This window comes from Sinocyclocheilus anshuiensis, unplaced genomic scaffold (genome assembly GCF_001515605.1).
Source record: "Sinocyclocheilus anshuiensis isolate Anshui unplaced genomic scaffold, SAMN03320099.WGS_v1.1 scaffold446, whole genome shotgun sequence".
Taxonomy (NCBI): domain Eukaryota; kingdom Metazoa; phylum Chordata; class Actinopteri; order Cypriniformes; family Cyprinidae; genus Sinocyclocheilus; species Sinocyclocheilus anshuiensis.
Genome location: NW_015544247.1, coordinates 308,418 through 326,935, shown reverse-complemented (window position 1 = coordinate 326,935; position 18,518 = coordinate 308,418). Strand labels below are relative to the sequence as shown.

The 18,518-nt window shown below is 37.3% G+C and overlaps 1 protein-coding gene across 2 annotated transcripts in view; it reads right to left on the bottom strand.

The window, feature by feature from the left end:
* Nucleotides 1–18,518, bottom strand: part of LOC107697704 (parkin coregulated gene protein homolog) — a 109,578-nt gene that overhangs the window by 89,192 nt on the left and 1,868 nt on the right. For both annotated transcript variants that reach the window (XM_016498504.1, XM_016498505.1), the window contains exon 2: nucleotides 2,714–2,848. In XM_016498504.1, coding sequence (XP_016353990.1) covers nucleotides 2,714–2,848 — 135 coding nt within the window. The remainder of the gene's footprint in view (nucleotides 1–2,713; nucleotides 2,849–18,518) is intronic.

The window sequence follows — 18,518 nt, the reverse complement described above, 5'->3', positions numbered from 1 at the left end:
TACACACAATATATTATATAAATATATATATACACAAATATAATGAATTATTAATTAATAAATATCTTTATTTAAATATTAAGATTTGAAGAGTCGCACCACTTGACATTTTACATGCCAAACAAACCTTTGTCTTAAAAAGGTTAAATTATGTAATATTTTATTAAACTTTTTGACCTTGACACAGTAAAGAATGTGCAGTAAGGTACATAATATCATATTGCAGTAACGTCACCACAAGCACATATTTCCAATGAGCCTGTGTTTATTAAATCACATGACTTTGATTTTGTTGACAACAGTTTTAGCAAATAATATTAAGCAGAGAAGCAATTTTGTTTAAATAGTTTTCATTAAGAAATAATAATAAAAAGATTACGTCAAAGTACTTCAGTTTTTTGTTTTTGTTAAGAATTTAATTTTTTTTCTTTATTACGATATCAGGACATTTGTACCACCCTGATATTTTTATTTCATGCCCCCCAAAAATAGCAAACTGACTTTAAATTCAGAAAAAAAAATGCTTATAAAAAATTGGGGGTATTCAAGCCAATGTATATATAAATTGCTCTTAAGATATTTTTTAATAAATGAATAGATTCAGGGTGTCATATCATTGATCCAATGACAGATCTGCATGATTAAACCACCTGGACAAAACAAAAGACTCTATTACAGACTTCGCTCCCTCTCTTTTAGACGGATTGATCTGGTCACCGTATCTTGAACTATTGCCCCAAAGGTTCCTCTGTGCTTACACAGCTGTGCCCACATACTTCATGTAATAAACTAGCCTTTCATACACGCATGCACTGCTTCCACTTCCACCTAACATACACCTAATGAAACACTTATAAATGGTCTCAACCCAAGCATGACCTCTAAGTGACCTGGTACTGCATATATTACAGGGGTCACTGAGGGCACGGTTTTACTCAAGCATACGTGTATCATATTTACAGAGCGAAGGCGTGTAAATACTGCGTGTGAAAACCAGAATCAAATCAACAGCGGCATGAGAAGGAAAATCAATAAGCATTACAGATGCATTAGATGTGACAGCTACAATTTCATACACCACTTCCTGTCGGCTCCCAGCAATTTCATAACAACACAAAGAAAAAGAGACATTATTTTTTCAAAAGCATAGGAAAATTCATTTTGAAATTTGCTTTAATAATTCATGCCAAGGCCAACCAGGAAAAAAGAGAAATACTGATGAATGAGAGAGAGGTGAGTTGTGCCTGTCAGGCACTGTACTGATTCCTCTGAATTAGTGCGCAGACAGCAGGTTAACACTGATAATACTACTGCTGACCTTCATGAAATAAACACTATGTCTAACCAGCAGGCGCACACAGAGACTCGTGACAGTCTGCTATTAGGTCAACCACAGCTACAAGCTGTATCACTACGCAACTGTAGCGCAGAGGGGACAGTGAGCATCACTCTGATTGATCAGAGCTCTTTATCTTTTCCAAGCATAATACTCACTCTCACACACACATACTTTTGTGTTTTCTATCAAGATGGGAATTTTGTTTACATATACAGTACAGTGCCAAGGTCTTAGGCCACAAGTATTTTCACCAGCTAAAAAAATTGTTTAGTCATTTATTTCTATCTTTTGCTGTAGAGAAATATCAGTTTACATTTCCAAACATTCATTTTTCCATTACATGTAATAATACAGTGAGTTTTGTTTGCACAAGGAGTCTGACATCAGCCAGTGCTCCACACAGAGATCTGATCTCACCATTACCATCACCATCATCTCCGAAATGCTTCAAGAAATCCAACCTGCAAAGCTACCTGAAAAACTATGCACAGGTGTACCTAGGGCAAAAGCTGCTTTAAACGTAAAGGATGGTCACACCAAATGTTGCTTTAATTTAGTTAATAGAAGTTGTTATTTGATAAATGAAATGTATTTATGACATTATTTGTGACGGCATCCTCATTTGACAGCATTTTACACAAGTGCCTAAAACTTTTAACAGCACTGTAGCTTTGCAGGTAGGTCTCTTGAAGCATCTTGGAGACGTTGGCACAGTTCTTCTGGATTTAGTCTGTCTCACTTTGTTCTGTTTCTTCATGTCATTCCAGACAGACTGGATGATGATCAGATCAGATCTCTGTGTGGAGCACTGGCTGTTGTCAGACTCCTTGTGCAAACAAAAATCTCACTGGATTATTACAATTATTGGCAAAATTAATGTTTGGAAATGTAAACTGATATTTCCTACTGACACACAATTAGCAAAAGATAGAAATAACTGACTTTAAATAATTTTTTAGATGGTGAAAATACTAGTGGCTTAAGACTTTTGCACAGTACTATATATATATATATATTTCTGCGCTTTCACTTTTTCATTAATAAGTCAATGACGTGGTGCTCATTTCTTTTTCTTGTTTTGTATGGATCTATTAATTAATTTAAAACACTTATTTTGACACTTATATGTATTGGGAAAAGTTGCTTTGTCACAATTTGTATTAGGGAAAAATGCTATTCAAGCCACATTCAATTGAATCATATAGCTTACGACCAAGAACGGTCTACTTCAGGAAATTAGTATCTAAATGACAAGTAAAGAAATCAACTAGTTTGTTTTGTATGTGAATAGCTATATCTACAAGTGATGTGTAAGGAAAGCTGATAAATATATTGCACTACAAAGACAGCAGAGCAAAAGTTGTTTTTAAATACCTTCCATGCGATGCGGTTGCCTTTAGAGTCATGTTCCAGTGCGATGGGAAAGTCTCCACGCTCATAGAACTTACGGAAGGCAGTGGGTTTAGCTGGCCTCTCTCTGAAAGCCCCTGCAGCTGGAGGGCCCACCACCTACAGGACACAGAGAAATAAAGCCTGTTAGATGCTGTGTCATCAGAGTGAATGGCAGTCTGAAAACCATCACAGAAAATGAAATGGTTTTGATCCTCTTTCATCCCAATGTAAATCTGCTCTCTGTCTGATGTCAGAGGAAGCATCTATCTGCTTTATAGCGACACGCTACAAACCATCAATTATTCACAATGTCTGCCTCATATAATTCAAGTCTAGCAGTTCACACAAAGTACATATTAGCAGTATAAATAAACTGGTGCATTCGCCACAACATACAAGATCGTGACAAGCTAAAGAAAATTAAATGAGAGTTGTTTATTCGGGAACACAGTTGAACTCATGAAGACTCCAGCAGTGAGAATGTGGCAGCCCGGGGCTTTGCTCCAGGCTTTCGCATAAACTCTGACTTCATCTGAATAAAATCACACAGAGAGTCACCCAGTGATGCTGTTTTGCTTAATTGCTATTGAGCTTAATTGCTATTGGTTGTTCAAATTTAAATTAATGCATTAAGCTAATGGTTAACAAACAACTATGCTAATGTGTTTATATGAGAAACATGCTTTTGGCACAATAATACATCTTGAAATGCTTTACATATCTTCTCTGTGGTCACATCAAAGTTTATTTGCAGTAATGAATCAGTGTCTATATGAAAAATAGAAGTTGGTTGACATAGTCTTGTTATAAACATGAATTATGGGCACTAGCTGTTTTACTAATTTGGTGTTAGCTGATTTTGAGCTCACTGAATCAGTGAGTTGAACTTGAAAATTAATCGGACCAGTCCAATACATGAACAATTATAACCACAAGCAAAAATAAAAGACACTTTCAAACCAAGCAGCCTTCTGTCAGTCAACATGGCAAATCTGTTGCACAATCTGCATAGGAAAATTTTTTTCTCACATAACATTTCAGAAAGCGTGGATTCCTATTGAAATTACTACATTTCACCCACAAAAATGTGATGAACAACAGAAAACATGACTGTGTATTTAGCGGACATTTACACAGAATGTGTTTTTGAATTCCGCTGCACTGATTATCCATTGTTTTGTTCTATTATAAACATGCCGTGTTTGACCGTTGCATTCAGGTCTTTTACAGCATCTCATGCATAATACAGCATTCTAAAAATGCGCTCAAGTTCAACTTTCAAAATACGTTGTTTTGTTTTTTTCCATGCAACTACCCTGTGTCTCACGATTTTAACATCAAAACACATTCTGTGTGAATAGCTCTTTAAACTGCTCTAATCAAACTGAAACCAAAACAGAAAGCAAGCAAACCAAGCAAAATGATCCGATTGAAAAGATCTCAAAAGAATTATTCATTTACTTCTCTCACAAACTTTCATGAACATTCCAAGAACAATTAGGGAAGTTGTCACCATTTTTCAACAAATAATGACTTTGATCTGTTTCTCTCACAAAGCTTTTGTATGACTTCAGAAGACTGAATAATGACTGGAATAATGACTATTCATTTTTGGGCAGAATTTTCTGAAAATTCATATTCATATTCAATAGCTTCAAAGAGGCCTATGATAAGATTCAATCTGGTACACAATGCTTAGTAGTTCAATCATTTATTTAATGTTAAATAAATATAAATATTAATTATATAAATATAAATATTAATTTATATGGCAGCATAATCTTAACAGATAACATTCAGCCTGTGATGGACGGGCAGGAAGTAAATGTTCTCCACACAGTGATGGTCAAGTGAGCACTTATGTGAGTGAAGGAAGATGATGACAGCAGAGTCCATTCTATCTGCCGTTAAACCGAGAACACACCCACTCATCTGGGGAATGAGTTGTGAGTCCTCAGCCATCTCTTTCTATGCAAGCTGTGTTTCAATCACTGGAAACCGCTCTACCTCAGAGAGAGAGCAGCTCATTAATCCTCAGGCTGACTTCGCATTGGAGATGGTGCAGTTCCATGAAGGTGATCAATCACCTGCCCAAGCTGAGGCCACATCTCTCTCGCTCTCTCTGGGCTCCTAAACTGCTTCTGAGAGCCTCTGATGGATGCTTGGTGAGGGGCTGCAGCTCTCCGCTCGGGCAGGTGAAACCCGCATTAACATTTCCACTGCTCTCTCTTGCCTCCTACTCTCACAGGACACACTCCCCTGACAATATCATTCACTTTCTGATAATGCATGTGTGTGTGTGGCTGGTGACTCACCAGGTTTAAAAGAAAAAACAGAGGCTGCTCTGATAAGGTCAGACTTCACACAACCGCTGCAGGCAACTAAATTACCTCCCTTTATTCATGGAGCATTCACCTCCACACTCCAAACAAATATTCACCGATCCACCCACTAATACACATATACACACAACCTGAAGGGAAGGTCCCTTAGAAAAGTCACCCAAGCACCAAAATATCAGAGTAAGTGATGGCTCGTCTGTTTATCTATTTATCTGAAATGAGTGGTACAATTCACTGTAGATGAAAATGGGGAAATATGAGCATAAGTTGTTTGAAATTGTATAAATGTCCACAAAACCATAAAGGCTTTTCCCTCATTTTGCAACTTTATCTCCTACATAATGTTCCTAATTATACGAGACAGACGGACATTATATAACGTTTACACTGGAAGTGTGAGAATTTAAATGAGAACAACAGCCTTCTGTGATGGTGATAAAACTCTGAAATAACACCAATGACTTGTTTATTCAAAGAGGACATCTGACTTCACCTTTCTTCAGTGACATGCTAAACATACACTTCTGTTCAAAAGTTTAGGGTCTGTAAGATTTTTTTTTTTTAAGAAATTAATACTTTTATTACTTTTAGACACTGAAAACTAGAGTAATGACTGCTGAAAATTTGCTGCTGACAGCTTTCCCATCACAGAAATAAATTACACTTGGTATTAGTATTTCACAATATTCTTATTTTTTACAATATTTTTGATCAAATAAATGCAGTGTTGGTGAGCTGAGACTTCTTTCAAAAACATTAAATCATTCCCAACCCAATTTTTAAAGGCTAGTGTAGTTTTAACATAAAATATAAGCTAATAGATTTACATTTGCTGTTTGTTAAACAAATACAGCAATTTAGATGTGTTCTAATTGCCTTTAGCCTCTTAATTATCAAATGTGTGTAAGCAAAATCTGACATTTTGATATTCTTCTCTCCTCGTCTTTTCTTTTTTGGGGAGAATAGGAAATATGCAAATGAGAGAAATTAATTTTTTTTGCCATCAGGGGAACCTGAGCCTAAAGTCGTATTTAGAGCTTGATTTAACACTCCTCCCCGCCTGTAGCCTGCTGAATGCTAGTGAGTGTGTTGCCCCTGTGAGGAGCTCAAGTCACTCCTGATTCTGATGAAAAATGACAACACACGGGCAAAGACGCCAACGCTCACTGTGGAGAACAAAAGAGAACGAGGGATGAAACAAACATCATGTGTTCAATTATGAATAAGAGTCAAAGATAAAAAGCTTGAAAATGGCCACACAATGCTGATTTTCTTCAGACTGTAACTAACTCTTGTACAAAATCTAAATAAATTCATTTTGACTTCAGCTCGGCAGCATACTGTACAACAAAGCAACCAGCTTTCAGTCTTAATATAGCTGATCATACAGTACATAAAGATCACAGACATTTCCACAGCTCTACAAAACACAAATACAAGAAAGCAAAGTCGTAGTAAAAATATCCTCTTTCAACAACCCTCATCTGCATTTTTTAGCTTTCCTAGTAAAACTGTCCTCCATAATCTTATAATCCTATAAGCATCACCTTCACTCAGTGATGCCACAAACATTCACAGAAAATGAAGATGTTGTTTTAATAGTCTTAATCTAAACCTGGATGAGCCATGTGCTGTAGGAAAAGCGATAAAACATTTTAATAATACATCTGTCGTTCCAATTTGTACCAGAATGAGTCTTTTCTGTCCATACGTTTACCACACGGTACACTGGCACGAGAAATTAACAAAGGCTCGAGGCAAAAATGCCACTGTAAGTGATAATATTGTCCCAGATATTTCAAATGTGGGAGCAAAATGTGCAAAGAAAATATATAATGTATTTCATATTTTTTTATATAATATGCTATTCTAGGTCTTTTCTATTCTGTCTTGTTATATTATGCCTATAGTGATCTGTAGCAGATGATATAACTAAATGCCAGTCAATATGAATAAAGCAGTTGATATAACTAAAAGCCATAGAATGTCTTATATGGTTAGAAATAATTCCAGGAGGCAAATATTTCTACTTAATAAAAACATTTATTTCTAACACACTGTACACTAAACTGTAAGTGCATTGTGGGTAATGTGGAAAACTTATACAGCTGCTGCACATTCAGTCAATGAAAATCTGTCTTTGCGCATGAATGTACAGTAGTAGTGGACACTCTAAATGAATTAGAGGAGGGCATAATTGTGTTTCACACGCTACAAGCAGTAACGTTTGTAGCTTTTTGTGTTATGCACACACACACACACACACACACACACATCTGGTCACCGGTGTTGACTTTTTGCTGAGCCAGCTCAATGAATCAAGCACATTGATCAGTCTTGCCACACTTTACATTTACTGCCATGATCAGTAATCAGACCTGCATCTATTCAGGACTGTGCAGACCAATTTAACAGCACTCTAAAGAATAACACCTATGATTGTGAACCATCAGACACATTCTATCAGCACATTCACTGCAATCTACAAAGGCATCTGGACACCTTTAAGAGTGTGTATCAATGCAGATGTGTGTAAGCTGAGAGATTTTTTGACTGTTGGTCAGCAGTTCTGTTCAGATTGTTGATCTTATATTGGAACACCATGAGATTATCAAGCCAGAGCTGCGTTCATCGACACAATAAGCTCATAATGTTCGTCATCTTCAGCAGAGATGACAAGATACTGCATCTTTTGGCTGACAAACACTGAGGCAACATCCCACTGCTGATTTCAAGCTTAACAGCCACCACAAGTTTCATCAGGTGACAAAAAAGAACACATTTGATTATGCATGTATGAATTTAGGTGCGACATTCACACAAAAAATAAAACAGATGTCACATTTTTCACAGACACACACACACCTGGAACCTCTTGCTGAGATCCAGGGCATATCTAAAGCAGCTGAGTGGGATTTCATCTACATTCTCTGAACCCAATTAAAAAAATAAACAAAAATGACTTGTCGTTAAAATTGAGTACAATGCACTTTTGAGTATCAGAAATTGATGTTACAGTAGTTTTAGCTTTTAGTCAGGCTTGAATATAAATTTGTCACCACAATCTGCTCATCTATAATTACAAATACTCAATCAACGTAAACTCAGCACACCTGAAACGAGGATAGGTGCATGGGAACAAAATCAAACAAAAAGTTGAATCAAAAATAAGTAACGAACCCGCAAACTTTATTAAACGCAACGTTTCGGTCCACTGACCTTCATCAGGCACATTTGCCTGATGAAGGTCAGTGGACCGAAACGTTGCGTTTAATAAAGTTTAAGAATTAGCAAGTATTGATAGTGTGCGGGTTCGTTACTTATTTTCATCTATAATTACAAGAAAGGATGATTATATTCTTTAGACAACTGTTTCGCGTCATTAAAAAATGAGCTAGAGCTATTTTGTTCATAATTTCATTTAGCTATCTAAATGCTCTATTGTTAATTCCATTGAAAGAAATACTATAGTCATTGGAGACCATCAACTGTTCAATTACCAGCATTCTTCAAAATATTCTTTTATGTTCAACATAAGAAAGAAACTCATACAGGTTTGTAATGACATGAGGGTGAGTAAATGATAACAACATTTTCATTTTTGGGTGAATTATCCCTTTAAGTGAGTTTGCAACAGAAGCCTTGCCTACTCTGGAAAAACAGTTTTCACAATTCCTAATCAAAGTAGACAATATAAGAGAAGAGGGACATTCCCTTAGAAATATACACAAAGACTACTAAGTTACTAGTTCAAAGGCTAAGTTTCAAAATGTGGCAACAGAGAAGCCACATTGGAGGCAACATAAAAATATTTAATGTAAGTGGAATGCGTTATATGCAAAAAAAAAACTCAAAAGTTGAAGTTTGAAGCTAACATTACTTATCTTTATTTTATTTTATTTAGAACAAATATTAATTAGAAAAATATAAATCCCACACAATTCTCAAGATAGCATCATCACAAAAATTGCAATTGCTTTAAATTTTCTTTCAGATAATCATGAAAACATTTGTATCATGGTCCACAAATGGGTGTAATCTAGGCTATGGGTTACAAACAGAGTGATGGTAGCTAATGTGGTGCAATTGTTATAGTTGGCTGGAAACCATGAGCCAGTGCACTATCCAGCAAGACACTTAACCTAAGGTTTCTCCACAAGGACTGTCCCTGTAATAAGTGTACAGTAAGTCAATTTGAATGAAATCGTCTGTCACAAGCATCAGCTAATGAAAGGAAACAGGTTTAGTTGGAGTAATCACATAATGCATCCTTTTGTTATTTATTTGTTTAACCAGCCTCTTCTTTAGCTGATCCAATTCATTTAGGACTCCCAATAGCCCACCCTTCCCAAAAGGTCAGGTCAACATTATGGCAATTTATTTCTTATAGATTTTTAACCTCTTAAGACCCTGCGGCCTCATATGAGGACATTATATATTTCTGTTGTGCAAACATATTTCCTGTATAAACGACTATGTCTATAACCTTTTCAAAGGGAGATGCAATATAATGTTATAGTTCTTAATTGTGATCACATTACAACAAGGCGACATAGCACATCAAAAGTCAGATCTAACATCTGTTTTGAGCTTTTGATTTACACACCCCCACTATCATGTCAGTCAGGGGTGACAGGACCCCGGTGATAGCCATATAGTCATAAATCAGGTCATAAATCTGACCATGTAAACATTTGACATAAGACAACCTGTCAATCAACGCTGACATGGGTCATAAATCAGGTCATAAATCAGGTCATAAATCACCAATCTGACACATAGTGCATTGTAATACTACTCACCTGGATCATCCTATGGCTATGACCCTGAACCAGATTCAAGGGCACTCTCTGTCGTACTGTCATCTTGAATCGAGTTCACCGTCTGCTAAATCCTCACGTATCCATCTTCAGGCTTCAACAGGCTCATCTCACTCAAACTCTGCATTTCCTTTTGCTCATGATTGTTTCATTAGTTTTTCACTCGTTGGTCTACTTCCAATTTTTCTCCCTCCAGGATCCTATTTGCTTTTGAACCTAAAACAAATCGGTTTGATTTATTTTTTTCAACTTAAAATTTATTTTCTCATTTTTATTCTGAAAAAGTGATATTGACGTTTTCCCTTCCTGCCAAACGGTTGTAAGTCGTCTTATCTCCAGAGCAGCTAGCATATGTTACGTATTGATTGTCTTTTGTCTGCCACGCGCTAACCCGCTATTGACAAACACATCCAATCATACTTTCCTAAGCTTGCTGTCCATAAAGACACAGAATCGAACCCAAATCATGGGTCACAGATGTTATCTAACAGCTTTATCTGAGTCGTGCTCTTACTCTCACTATTTCCTTTCTATACCACTGTCACTCATATCAGCCTGATCTTGGGCATCGACGTCACTCTCACTGAGACACCAAACCTGTTGAAAACTCACATTTATCTATGATTGTAATTTTACTCATACAAAGCCTAGCATATTAGAAGGCAGTTAGAAGGCAGACACTATGTATGTTTAGCAGCAAAAGCTGTTTCTGCTGTTATAAAAAATGCACCACGGATGTATCATGAAACAATGAGAACAAGAGGAGAACGATGATGGACAGCAAGGTTTTTGCTGAATAATGACTTAGTTATGTGACGTAAATCAGGGTTAAATAGATTACGGAAAAAGCATATATCAGCTATTACATCCTGAAAAATATGTTTAAATATAGCCTAGATGGCAATTTAACAGAGAACTTAATTTAAAGAGGCAACGTCTTCCAGAGTGCCACTTTTTCTCAACACCACAGAAAAGGTCACAGAGAGCCCGAGACTGACATGCGCAAACATTCTTCTGAGTTCTGCCCATTATCCATTCATCTTTAAAGCAGCTTTTCATAACAAGGCGCTTTTGGAGATAAACTATAAAGCGCAAAAGAATCCACAGCTATCTAATTTTAAAGTAAGAAAGCATTTAGAAGTTAGCGTGCATATGCAGCCTCTAAAGTACTAATCCACAGTTTCATGTTGCTATTTGAAATGTGAAATGCACAAGAAAAGTGCCCAGGGAAAGGGGAGAAAGGTGAAAAATTATGCAGGCAATAACATTTCCAGATGCTATGTGTTCAGTCAAGGGCCTTCAGAGCAGAGAGGGTGTTTGATCAATATAGCATCAGTGCTGAGATGCAGCCCTGCGACTAACAGCCACATATCCATTTCTCCATCAGACTTGACAAGCGGATGGATGGATGGACGGAGAGATGGATAGAGATAGACAAGTAAATGGACAGATGGATGGATGCATCGATAGACACACAAATGGATGGATGGAGACTGACAGCTACATGGATGGATGAATGGATGGATAGACAGACGTACGGATGAACAGACAGATGGATGGATGGATGGATGGGTGGGTGGAGAGATGGAGACAGACAGGCACATGAATGGATGGTACAGGTACATGGATGAATGGATAGACTGACGTGCGGACGGACAGACGGATGGATGAATGGAGACAGGATGGATGGACGGAGACAGATGGGTACAAGGATGGATGGACGGACAGATGGATGGATGGATGGATGGGTGGGTGGGTGGATGGATGGATGGATGGATGGAAAGAAGGAAGGATTGATGGATAGATGGATGGAGAGTTACATGGATGGATGGATGGATGGATGGAGACAAACAGGAACATGCATTAATGGATTGATGAATAGAGACAGAAGGTACATGGATGGATGGAAACAGTCAGATAAACAGATGAATGGGTGGATTGATGAATGAATGAATGAATGAATGAACGAACGAACGAACTAACGAACGAACGAACGAACGAACGAACGAACGAACGAACGAATGAATGAAGACACTGGTGGAGAGACACATATTAGATTGCAGGTTACAGTTTTGGGCCTCTGGCCCCTCCAGCTCTGAAATAAACTGCTAACAAAGGATTGTCACTGATTGGACCGTGTAAGAACATCTACTGCTCCCTGTAGGGATTTTTACTCTATTTCTTTCCCTTCCGTCCTCCAGAAATGCCTTTCATCTGTGACTTCTTCAGGTTGACTGCCCCCTGGCATGGAAAGGGTGATGCGTTTCCCACTTTAAAAGTAGGTGAAGACCTCCACGTGAAAAAATAAAATGCTCTTCCACTCATCCTCTGTGGCAGGATAAATGGGAAAGAAGATGGTGATACGAGGCCTCGTATTGATTCAGTTTCTATGGCCACAAATACCTGGCAGCATAATAAGCCTGTGTGCTTCAAGATTCACAGCTTTTAAGGCGTCAAATGGCCTTGCTGTTATCAGCAAATCATGCTGCTCACCACACAGACTGGCTATTCATCAGCGACCACAGGAAAAGACCAGAGAGAGGTAGATATTAATAGTTTTAGAGTCAGATCTCAGGCCAGTGGTGTGTGCTGAAGCGATGCTAAATGTCCAGGAATGTAAGTAGCTGGGTTATGGACGGCCCTTGATGGGGGCTTTGTTTATGACCCGCAGAAAGTAAAGAAGTAGCTGTCTGTCCGAGAGTGAAGGTACCTGCCTTGCTGCCCAGTCAGCCAATGACATAACAGAGAGAATTTTTATAAGAAAGAAGTTTCAGACAGGCTTCCAAAAGACCAAATGATATAATGTCTAATGATCTAGTGAGCTTAAAAGGTAGCGAAGCAAGTATCTACTGCTATAATGCTTATTTCTCAGTAGAAATGAAATTTACTTATGAAATAAGTAATGGTATTAAGTTTAATAGTTTTTTTATTTTTATTTTAAAAAAAAGCTTAGTTTACCGCAACAGCGGTCGCGGCAGCCGTCGCGTGACGGCTTCCTCTTGTGAAGACCGAAGAGTGTAAAGACCATCGACTCTACCGTACGTCTCCACCGGGCAGGGACACCGGCAAAGGATAAGTATCGCTTTTTATTTCTCCTCTTTCCTATTACTTGTTTCGCTTCTGTTTCAGTTTTTATAACCATTTCTTACTATGTGTAAGTAAGTTGTTGTTTTTTAGCATGTGTGTTTGGCAGTGTTATTTTTTAGGATTACTGATAAACTACTGTCATTTGATTTGTATTATTTGTATTTGTTATTTATTTTAATTTTAGTTACATTATGTCTGAATTTATTATGTCTGTATAGGTCTTTTATTAAGTTTTTAGTTTTATTTAATTTGACTTATTTTAATACTTCAACAAACTAAATGGAAATGAAATAATATATATATTGAATTTATAAATGTGTATGTACATATACAGTATATATGTATGTATGTGTGGTTGTACATACACATATGTAGTTGTTTTTTTTTGGTATTTGGCTTAGTGTTATGTTATAATCATTATTATACTCTTATACCTTTTGTTCTTTAATATTTTGAATTGTTTTTAGCTTTATTTTTTGTTTTTCATTTACATGTTAAGTTTTTTAATTTGTTGTATGCATTCGTCATTTTTATTTAATCTCTTTATTTTTAAAATGTGCATAGGTAGTATTTATAAAGTTTTAGCTTTTAGTTTTGGATCTGTTTTTAGTTGTTTTAATACTACAATTGATTGCTTCTGTTGTCGTCATTTGTAAGTCGCTTTGGATAAAAGCGTCTAATAAATGACTAAATAAATACATAAATAAATAAAATAATAGTATTTGGTAGCTTGATGTTAACAAAAAAAGATATGGGAAGAAGTATGTTTTTTCGCTTTGATAAGCCCAGTTTTTTATCTTTAATTATGTGTGATTATATGGCTATCTGCATTTTATAATTTGCATTTAGCACTGTTTTAGCCTTCTGTCTGCGACTTTATAAAGTAGATAAAGTTTCAAAGGGGAGAGAGAGCAGAAACAAAAAGCAGGTCAAAAGCTTAGGCTCCCTTTCGGATCTCCCGACTGCAACTATATTCCTCTCATCCTATCAGAATATATACCTGTGACCAAATTTTGGGTCACGACCCAGCAGTTGAGAACCACTCCACTAGATGTAACAAACAAGGCTCTTGAAATAAATGTAGGCTACACTTGTAAGTTCATACTCTCCTCTTTGAGACCTACAGAACTTAACACACTCCTGACAGTACAGCCTTCCAGAATGCACAAATATCAAAAAGCACTCCTCTACCAAACCCTCCCGTTCACAACAAGCATCAAAGTAAACACTCCCTGGCTGTGTCAGTCATTAATTTACACAGCAAACAGACATAACAAAAAATGAAGTAGAATACAGAATGACATGAAAAAATATTCCAGTCTGCCTGCCTCTGTCTCTCTCTGGTGCAATCACTAACAGTAATGAAAGGCATCGTGTAATCGGTAAGACAGAGCTCGAAGATGAACTGCTGGTGAGTTTGACAGGAAACGTATGTGTACGTAGATCTTTCTCATTTTTTGAAAATCTGTGTGCACATGGAAGCGCACACACCGCAGACTGGATGACACGCTTTGTTGTATAACAAACTTTGCAGAGCTTTCCTCTGCATTGCATTTCTAAGCAGAGGGAGAGGTATAGGAGATATTAAACATCTCCAGTGATCAGCTTGCCATCAGAGAGAGAATGTGACTGTTGGATGAATCAGCCTCTGACTCTTCTACCTCTTACACACATAATGAGCAACACACCTCTCTAAATGTTTAATGCAGCCAGCAGGATATGTGGGCTGCTGTGTCAATATGCTGTGGATTAGCAGCTTTGAAAGTAGGACCGCGTCAATTTGTAGATGACGATAATCTCCGCTCTATTAACAGACAGCAAGTTATTCCTGCCATGTGCCACATTCGGCAAACAGAGCTCGTCCAATCAGCCATCCAATTTTAACAGATTTATAATCAAGAATCTTTGTTAAAGAAATCACAGTGCAATGGGATGGTTTGCCAAAAACATTAAAATTCTGTCATCATTTAGGGGCCATTCACACAAAATGTGTTTTTGCATTTAAAAACGTGACACCCAAGGAAAGTGAAATTAATGTTTCAAAACTTTAAATTGCAGCACCATGTTTTTATAACTGTCAGAAACATCATCTAGCACATTTACATGGAAAAACAATAGTTCTGTGTGAACGGCCTCTTACTCACCTTCATGTTCCAAATCCAAACCCATATCATCTTGTTCCATGGAACACACAATTACATTTTAAATACTGTAGGCCTGCTGGTCATGTTTTTTGCATGCAATTATAATTAACTGAGAACTTTTAAGCTGCAAAAAATACATAAAAGCACCATAAAATATCTTAATGTATCCCAAAAATAAAACAAAAGAAGGCGGAAAAGAAATAGTTAAAAATTCATCATTTATTTCCTCAAAATAGAGCAAATGAGTCCTATTTTATAATTATTTTATGGTGCTCTTTTTGTCTTTTTTGGAGTCTAACAAGCCACATCTACCTTTGCTGTATCCACTTTTTTTCAACGCAGAAGTAAGCAATTTCATATCGATGTGCAGGACATCTGATCCATTGTCCACTATAGATAAATAACTAGAGGAATAACAGTAAATGTCAAAACAGTATATGTCAAAACTCTTTGCACTACCAATTAGTGTTTATGATTATAATTATAAATTAAAATATTATGCAACACCAGTTTGCAGCATTAAGCAACATACTGTAACAGACTGCTTCGTACAGCTAAAACAAGGCTTTGTTTTTCAATGAGAAAAGAAAGTCATGGGTTTGGACTGACATGAGGATGAATACATTTTAGAATTTGAATCTTTATTCAAACTACCTCTTTAATGTTTTGACCTTAAATTTAACAATATTTTACCATCAAAACTATCCTCATGACAACTTTGCTTCCCTAGAGGTGAAGCGTGAGGAAAACTGCACAGTCCAAAATATATTTGCACCTTCTGAGCAGGACAATGAGCAAACAAAACAGCTGTTTAGCTTTAGGAAAGACTTATCATTTATATTTAAGAGTAAGCTTGTTGTCATACTGATGTGAGTTGATGGCTATAATGAGGAACAGTCATAAATTAACAGACATGCCCTCAACAACACTCAGCATCTCCTGTGAGGGACCACAGTCTAGATCACAACCTTAATTAGCACATGGGGGAAATTTAGGTCAGTTTAAGCACAGGAGTGAGGGTTTAGCCATGAGTTAAGGAGGGTAATTAATTAGTCACATGCAGATGCTAAACAGGCTCATTAGTGAAAGTAACTGTGGGCAAAAGGATGTTTGTGTGTCTGTGCATGTGTTAATAGTTGTAAACATAAAGACGCAGAATAAATGAACACAGTCCATGTTGTGAAATAGCTCATTTCATGGTGTGTGGATGTAACAAATGCAGGTTATGTAGGACAAAAAACTGAATGTAAATTATATATAATCTGTCAGATTATTTCTTTAAATCCATCCTTATGGCCTTATGTTTCAAAATGCTCCTCTCAACTACTGCACAGATTTAGTCTAAAATAAGAAAATACTATCTTTCAACAGGGCGATAAGAGCTGCCAGTTTAAACTGATGGGCTTTTATACTTGTTACGGGCATCTAATACATCTTCATCTCTGGCCAACTCGTAGACGCTATCAAGAGACGGGCCCATTTTAGGCAATTATACCACAGCCTGCACTGATGGGGGTGATGTCATGGGGCACGATGAGAATGATGGGTAACTGTCAGCTGTGTGGTGAAAAATGGGATCCACATTGTGTTGAAATAAATGTCTAAAGCAAGCAGAAACTCCATTTTGAAGTGACAGTTTGTTTTGTAGATGCTAGTATATGTGCAAAAAAAGAGAGAGATAAAGAGAAAAAGAAAGACAGAAGAATGTACAGTAGTACATCCAGGACAGTGCTGCAAATCATGACTTCATGAATCCAAAATGCATGTTCCCAATGTATGAATCAGTTCATGAAATCACTAATGACCTGTGTTAATAAATGTAACTGAAACGTTGTGTATGAAACAAATCGGAAACTGTTTTTAAAACAGTAGGACATTAAACCAGTACAAGCCCATTAAAACAGAAACTACACAATTAAAGGGTTAGTTCACCCAAAAATGAAAATTCTGTCATTAATTACCAGCGTATAATCAGCGTTGTTTACATTCAGCATATGCGCTTTCTCCTGAATGTAAACAACGCTGATGCGTCGTGGTCCTCTCCAAAATGGCGGAAGACGGTAACTCGGGGAGAAGAATTGTTGGATAAATTATGTTATTTTTGTTTACTTTGTGCACTCGTAGCTTCGCAAAATTAAAGCTGAGCCACTGATGTCACATGGACTGTTTTACTGATGTCCTTTATATGTTTCTGGGACTGGGAACATTGCAGTTTGCGTTGCTGTCTATGCAGGGCCAGAGAGCTCTCAGGTTTCAACAAAAATATCTTAATTTGTGTTCCGAAGATGAACGAAGGTCTTACGGGTTTGGAACGACATGAGGGTGGGTGAGTAATTAAAGGAACACTCCACTATTTTTGAAAATAGGCTAATTTTCCAACTCCCCTAGAGTTAAACAGTTGAGTTTTACCGTTTTCGAATCCATTCAGCCGATCTCCGGGTCTGGCGGTAGCATTTTTAGCTTAGCTTAGCATAGATCATTGAATCTGATTAGACCATTAGCATCTCGCTCAAAAATGACCAAAGAGTTTCTATATTTTTCCTATTTAAAACTTGACTATTCTGTAGTTATCTCGTGTACTAAGACCGACGGAAAATGAAAAGTTGAGATTTTGTAGGCCGATATGGCTAGGAACTATACTCTCATTTCGTATCATGGGTGCAGCAGGCGCAATGATATTACTTATTATTGGAAGTTACCTAGCTGGGACTATTTTCAGGCGCTGCGTAATATCATTGCGCCTGCTGCACCCATGGTACGGCAGCAAAGTTCCTTGATTATTATACCGGAATAAGAGTTTTAAAGGCTTTTATTGACAAAAAATTTATAATGAGTCAATATTTACAGTGGTGACCCTTGTTCTTCATAACCTCTGCAATTCGCTCTGGCATGCTAGATATCAGCTTCTGGGCCAAATCCTGACTGATGGCGATCCATTCTTGCCTTATTAGTTCTCAGAGTTGATCACAATTTGTGGGCTTCTGCTTGTCCACTCACCTTTTGAGGACTGACCACAGGTTCTCTATGGGATTTAGATCCGGGGAGTTGCCTGGCCATGGATCCAAAATTTCAATTTAATGATCTTCGAGCCACTTCTTTATCACTCTTGCTTTGTGACATGGTGCTCCATCATGCTGGAAAATGCACGGATCATCACCAAATTGCTCATGGATCGTTGGAAGAAGTCGCTCTTGCAGAACGTTTTGATACCATTCTTTATTCATGGCAGTGTTTTTGGGCAGAATTATGAGAGAGCCTACTCCCTTGGATGAAAAGCAACCCCACACATGGATGGTCGCAGGATGCTTCACTGTTGGCACGTCACAGGACTCATGGCAGTGTTCACGTTTTCTTCTCCAAACAATCGATTTTCCAGATGTCCCAAACAGTCGGA